This window comes from Artibeus jamaicensis, unplaced genomic scaffold (genome assembly GCF_021234435.1).
Source record: "Artibeus jamaicensis isolate MK-2021 breed Jamaican fruit bat unplaced genomic scaffold, CSHL_Jam_final scaffold_1964, whole genome shotgun sequence".
Taxonomy (NCBI): domain Eukaryota; kingdom Metazoa; phylum Chordata; class Mammalia; order Chiroptera; family Phyllostomidae; genus Artibeus; species Artibeus jamaicensis.
The window spans coordinates 14,003,042-14,009,761 of NW_026522030.1; the positions used below are offsets into that span (position 1 = coordinate 14,003,042).

General features: G+C 35.0%; 1 protein-coding gene across 1 annotated transcript; it reads left to right on the top strand.

The window, feature by feature from the left end:
* Positions 1-2,368: 2,368 nt before the first annotated feature.
* Positions 2,369-3,396, top strand: LOC119034861 (olfactory receptor 13C3). The gene has a single exon (XM_037126008.2). It carries the CDS (start codon positions 2,443-2,445, stop codon positions 3,394-3,396), a length of 954 nt encoding a protein of 317 aa, XP_036981903.2. The 5' UTR covers positions 2,369-2,442.
* The last annotated feature ends 3,324 nt before the right edge of the window (positions 3,397-6,720 follow it).

The window sequence follows — 6,720 nt, forward strand, 5'->3', positions numbered from 1 at the left end:
GGCATTTTGCATGAAATTTACTTATCTAAAAGATGAATGTAAAGTAAGTTAAAAAGTTAAGTGACAATGCATTTAATTCACAACAAATATCTTTAATTTAATTTATAATATCTAGATCATTTTTTAATTCTAGCATTTTGTTTTGGTAATTATCATTTGAATGTGTAATTTCTGACTTTAAATTACTTTGGTAGATATATTTTGAGCTTAAAAGCTCTCGCATTTTGTAAAGTTAATTTGGTGAACATTGGCCCCTGTTTCCCAAAGTTACTTGTGTTGGATATGCTTCATTTCTGAGCTGCAGTTCAGCTGCACTCTATTCCCAATAGCAATCTTAACTGTGTCTGTGGGACATTATCTCTAATGTACCAAGAAGTTGCTCCATTCCACAAGAGCTATCTTTCCAACTTTAAATTGCTTTGGGAAATGGAGAATAATTACAATTGTTGCATAATAAATATTTACTCTTCCACATCTGTGGAATCTGGCAGTGTTTGTTGTACCTGATCTTATTTCAGAGGGCTAACATAAAATCTAAGAAGAAAGTAACTGGTTCTTCTCCAAGATGGAAATAATTTGTCAATAGAAGAGTAAGTCTTCAATACTGCAAAACTATGTTTCAATCTATAGTTAAAGTTGTTATTTAATAAGAATTTATAATGTGAATAACCTAGTGCAGTACAAATACCAATTTGTTATCACCAAAATATAGATATGAAACATTATTATTATTTTATTAGTATCTATATAATATCTGTTAATCTTTAAAGCAATTTCCATGTGCTGTCTCATTATTTCCATACAACATCTGAGGAAGAAAAGTAACACAGGTATTTTTTAATTACTATTTAAAAAATGAAAAGACTGCAGTGCTAATTAGAAGCTCAGTACCTCAAACCAAAGTTTTTGTTTCAGCCCGGGGCACTTTTCCACCACGTTAAACCCATGTAATATACGTTCCAATGAGCACGGTAATCCTCTCTTACCCAGGGTTTCACTTTCCCTGGTTCCAGGCATAATGCAATTATACTTATAATATATTTTCATTTGTTATTTTCCTATATCCTAACTGAATTGTCAGCTTGGTAATGGCAGGCACTTTACATTATGCTTTTATTTATTCTTACCATGCTTAGAATATGACTGAATTAAAGGTAGGCTGTCAGTAATATTCCAAAACTATTTAGTAGCCTGGCACAAATTTAGTTTACTTTATAAAATTTTTTCCTTTAATAATTTTTTAGCATATTTACAAATAATATGAATATGAAGCTTTCTACAAAAAAGAAAATTATGTTCTTGTCATTGTTCAGGTCGGCATGCCAATCCATAATAAGGCAAAAGAAATTCATTTAGATCATACAAATCCAGATAATCTACCAATTCAGTGTAGATTAAAGCTCTGTGACTCAAGTACATTCAAGACCTGTTGCCTAAGCATCACCTGGGCACTTACAATAAATGCAGAATCTCAGGAGCTGCCCTGAACACTAAAACAGAATAAAGTTTTTCGAGATACCCAGATGATTCACATGTATATGAAAATTAGTGAAGTTGTGAATTAGACTTGATCTGAGCCTCAAGCTCCACTTTATTTGCTACCTGCTTAACTTTGGACACATTCTGTATTTTATATTTGAAAAAATTAAGAATATTATAAAAGTTTAATTTTCTAAAGCATAAAATGGTACATATGCACACACACATATATATTTATATAAAATATTTAAACCTCATTTTCTGAGGCTGACTCTAATGAATTATGAAAATATGCACTGAAGCTAATGAATAAAATAAGTGAAGAGACTGTGTAATATTCTTCAAAAGTTATCTTAGAGCTCACATAGAGCTGATACACACAATGGTCTTGTCACAGGGACAGTTATAAAAGATACTCAGAGGGGCTGGAATATGAGTTCAACAACTATGTTTAAACACGTTAAACTTCAGTTAAACTGACTAATATAAGGTATGCAGGCATAGATATGTATCAAAAACTCAAAGTTGCTGTGAAATTTTGGCCACCATTATTATTGTAATTCCAAATCAAATTTTCAGTCCTTGTTGAGTAAGTAGTCTTTCACTATTTCTGCTGCTTGCTCTCTGGGGCAGATGAAGAAGTCCGTCTTATAGTCAGTAACTAGTCAAGAGTTTAGAAGCCTCGATTCAGGAACAAATCCTCAACAGCAGGAAAGGTTACTTTTGTATGTCTGACTACAGGTAGATCTTCATATATTAGCAATGGGTACAGGTACTTCCATCTTTCCCCATTTCATTGCAATCTAGTTACATGCTTTGTTGAACATAATTGGGTGTCAGAGCTTCAGGCAAAAACTCCTTATAATGCATTCTAAAAATATGAATTGTTCAGGTAATTTTTTATGCTTGTTTCTTGGCAGTGAATGTATTTTATATTAGATCTTCCTTCTAAAAGCAGAAGACATGGATAAAATTAACAAGACATTTGTATCAGAATTTCTTCTTCTTGGTCTTTCTGGATACCCAAAACTTGAGATCATTTTCTTTGTTCTAATTCTAGTTATGTATCTAGTGATTCTGATTGGCAACGGTGTTCTGATCATAGCATGCATCTTTGATTCCCATCTCCACACCCCCATGTACTTCTTCCTGGGCAACCTCTCTCTCCTGGATATCTGTTACACATCCTCCTCTGTTCCCTCAACTTTGGTGAGCTTAATCTCAAAGAAAAGGAACATTTCCTTCTCTGGATGCACAGTACAGATGTTCTTTGGATTTGCAATGGGGTCAACAGAGTGTTTGCTCCTCGGCATGATGGCATTTGACCGCTATGTGGCCATCTGTAACCCTCTGAGATACCCCATCATCATGAGCAAGGTGGCATATGTTCTGATGGCTTCTGTGTCATGGCTCTCTGGTGGAATCAACTCAGTTGTGCAAACATCTCTTGCCATGCAATTGCCTTTCTGTGGGAATAATATTATCAATCACTTCACATGTGAAATATTAGCTGTCCTTAAGCTAGCTTGTGCTGATATATCCCTCAATATTGTTACCCTAGCAGTCTCAAATATGGCATTTCTGGTTCTTCCATTGTTGGTCATTTTTTTCTCCTACATGTTCATCCTCTGCACCATCTTGAGAATGAACTCAGCCACAGGGAGACGCAAGGCCTTTTCCACCTGCTCAGCACATCTGACTGTGGTGATCATATTTTATGGCACCATCTTCTTTATGTATGCCAAACCCAAGTCTCAAGGACTGCCTGGGGAAGACAAGCTACAAACTTCAGACAAGCTTATTTCCATGTTTTATGGGGTAGTGACCCCCATGCTAAATCCTATAATCTATAGCTTGAGAAATAAGGATGTAAAAACTGCTGTGAAATACCTGCTGAACCAAAAACCCATTCAGTAAGTATATTCTATCAGAAAATGTAAGTTTGTGTGTAATAGGCAAAAAGATGCACTCATGGGTAAATCTGTAAGAACCTTCTTTGGGGAAACCATGGTTAAGGAGAAGTATTTTTATTATTCTCCTTCCCTTACCTCACTCAGTGAGAATTACTGAGAAATATAGTTTGCTGTAAACTCAGCTTCCAACATACCCTGATCCAGATCTCAGAAGAACAATGAATTCTATTAGAATCTCACCCCTGGTGATCTCTAAAGTGAATGTTTCTGGTATACTGTGTGAAAATATGGTAGAAAACAATCACACATAGCTTTGAAAGTAGACAAGCAAGAATACAAAATCTGCAATTACACAAACTACCTAAATGACATTGGATAGACTTCCTTCTGTAGGCCATAGTTACCTTATCTTGCAATGAGGAAATAAATAAAATCAGTTCCCAGTGGAGAAAGCACTTAGCATAGCACCAGCTTCTATGTACCTTAGAATTTCAGAATTGAAGCTAAGACTCCAAGTTAATAGTTACCAGGGCCAGATATCTCTGCATAAAATTCACTGTGTTAATATAAATCACACTCTCCTTTTTCTTTACCCCATAGCTATATAAAGAGAAGATCAGGCCAGGAGAAAAAAATAATCATGGGGACCACACAGCGGAGTGGTGGGAGGTGTTTCACTGCAGTCCTTGTAGAAGAATGGGGAAGTTTTTTTTTTTCAATCCAAGCCAAGTGAAGGGGTGCTGCAAAAGAGTCTCAAGGTTTTGGGTGCTTGAAAAGAAGGAGAATCTAGTTTTCGTTTGGATGCTAAGAGGCCTGCTGAGCCCTCAAGGCGGCAGACTAGAGGAGGTACTAGTCTAGAAGAGGGAGGAAGGTGGGCATTCTGTAAATGGGAACATTTTAAATCTGCCATGGATGTTCTCAAAAGCTCAGATAGAGTAATGAAAGGAGTGATTGGGACAATAAAGTCAGTTCTTTCATTCTTCAGTGAGTTGAATTTTTTCAGTAAATGTATCATAGTTATTTTTTTTTAGTATCCAACTTTCCTATGATCTATTAGCCCATCATGACAGCTGAGCTGTGACTTTGTTTTCTCAATAAATTTTACTACCATATTTTGCCATGTATAATGTACTCCTTTTTGCCCAATTTTTTGAGGGAAAAATAAGGATGTGCATTATACATGGCTATAATGATTACATACTATGAGTATAATAATGGGCATAATAATCTTGTGTATAATGTGTACAAAAATGTGGGTGCACATTATATATGGCAAATACAGTATTTCCTACCTGTTTCAGAGCCACAACAGGATCCCACGTTTACAACTCAGAGGCTTCTCTCTTTGCCAGTCCACTTCCTTTGGGTTGACCCAAGTCACACAGATGATCTGGTCACTAAATTCTGACCTCTGCCATCACCCCAGTAAAACTGGAGTGTTGTCACTACAGAAAACATCCCATTGCTCTTCTCTCTCCTCTGGGTGGATCACAGTGGCATTGCTTCAGGTTCTATGCAGAAAGGTGTGTACCAGACCCTGTGGACGTTGGCTTTTGAACTTCTTGTTCTTCTCCTCCCTCTTCACTGGAGGCCTTGCATCTGTATCTGATTTTTGTTTAATTCTGTTTAACTTTTGATGTACGACAACAAGGTTTTAGGTGTGTAAATATTATTTAAATTGTTTTAACCAACTCCTTAGCACCTTAGTTATTATTTCCCCCCCATAATACCAAGGATGTCAGCCTCTCTCTGCAAGCTTATATCAAGTTGCACTCTTCTCCAACTGCTAGAATATTCCAGAGGTATGTAAAAGTGGAGAAGTTCAGCTTCAATCTAAATAAGTGTGTTCATACTAATCAAGTGATCAGAAAATGAACAGATTTGGTAATAAATTGCCCTCCCTGGAAAATCATGAAATCTCCAGAAGATTGTTAGGTGTATTATTTTCTGATTAATAAGTAAATATTTTTAAATTATAAAAATATAAAAAAATTTTGTCACTTGGCCATCTGACAAAGATACCATTTTAAACATTTCTTCTAGTAACTGGGAACTATATACTTATTATGGTTTTATTTTGATCTGTCACTTAATGTGATATGAATGCTTGAAGTTAAAGGTTTTTTTTAATCATTATGAGACACCTATGCTTTCAGAGGGTAAATTTTAAGAACCGAAGTTAACAGAGCAGATGATATGAACTTTTTCAATTTCTAGTTAAATTACCTTCAGAAAGGTCATATTATCTATCCTAAATACCATACATGATTTCCCCAAATACATTTACAGCTGTTTCTAAAATGTATACACACACATATTTCTATCTGCATTTATCCATGTGGGGACACATTTATATGCATTTTTTCTTTAAAACATACTTTTGGAAGTTTTTATTTTCAAATATTTAACAAAAGAATGTGTAATTTAATAAAATAACGTACCAAATTCCTTAAGTAATTCTCAACACATGGTAAATCTTTCATCATTATATATCTTCTTCCAGATTTTCTTCTTTCTTTCTTTCTTTCTTTCTTTCTTTCTTTCTTTCTTTCTTTCTTTCTTTCTTTCTTTCTTTCTATCTATCTATCTATCTATCTATCTATCTATCTATCTATCTATCTATCTATCTATCATCTCTCCATTGACAGGTTTTATGTTTATCTGTTCTGTTTACCTATAAATATATAGGTACACAGATGTAACGTGTAGACATACACTAAGTCACAAAAATCCAAATGTCATTGTTCACATTGTAGTTGGTGAAAATTCAGTTCCTGGGGCATAGAACCTGGGATAGGAATGGTTCCTTCTTCAGTTAAGCACAGTGGGACAGTGCTGGTGAGGACTGGAAGAGGTGAAAAGGGCACAAGAGTCATGCAAGAGATGTGATTTCTACTCCAGTGGATTGTCGCCATGAGATAATGCAGACTGTGAATAATCTACATGATTTTCTAAATTTCAAGAGGCTAGATGTTAAAATGAAACACTGTAGCACTTACCTTTAATTGGGTGTTTTAAAGAGCACATGGGGCTTTGGAGTATATAATCATGTACAGCTAAAGCTTTCCTATAAATGTATAGGATATAGTACTAAAGGAAGGAGGAATTTCAGAATAAAAGTCAAATTCTGAAATGTCAATTGTACTTCCCAGGCCAATTTTTTTAGAACGTTTCAGTCAATGTTGGTTTATATACCCAACATGCTACTATTAACTGCTTACCAAGTTTGGGTACATATTTTGGGTTAAGATGTTGCTTTCTCCTTGACACTATCACATTTTTTCACTATCAGACAGATAATAGTGATCTCTAAATATACTTTAGAGCA

Excerpts from the sequence above, each read along its gene's own strand:
- LOC119034861 (XM_037126008.2), top strand. The coding sequence starts at position 2,443 with ATGGATAAAATTAACAAGACATTTGTATCAGAATTTCTTCTTCTTGGT.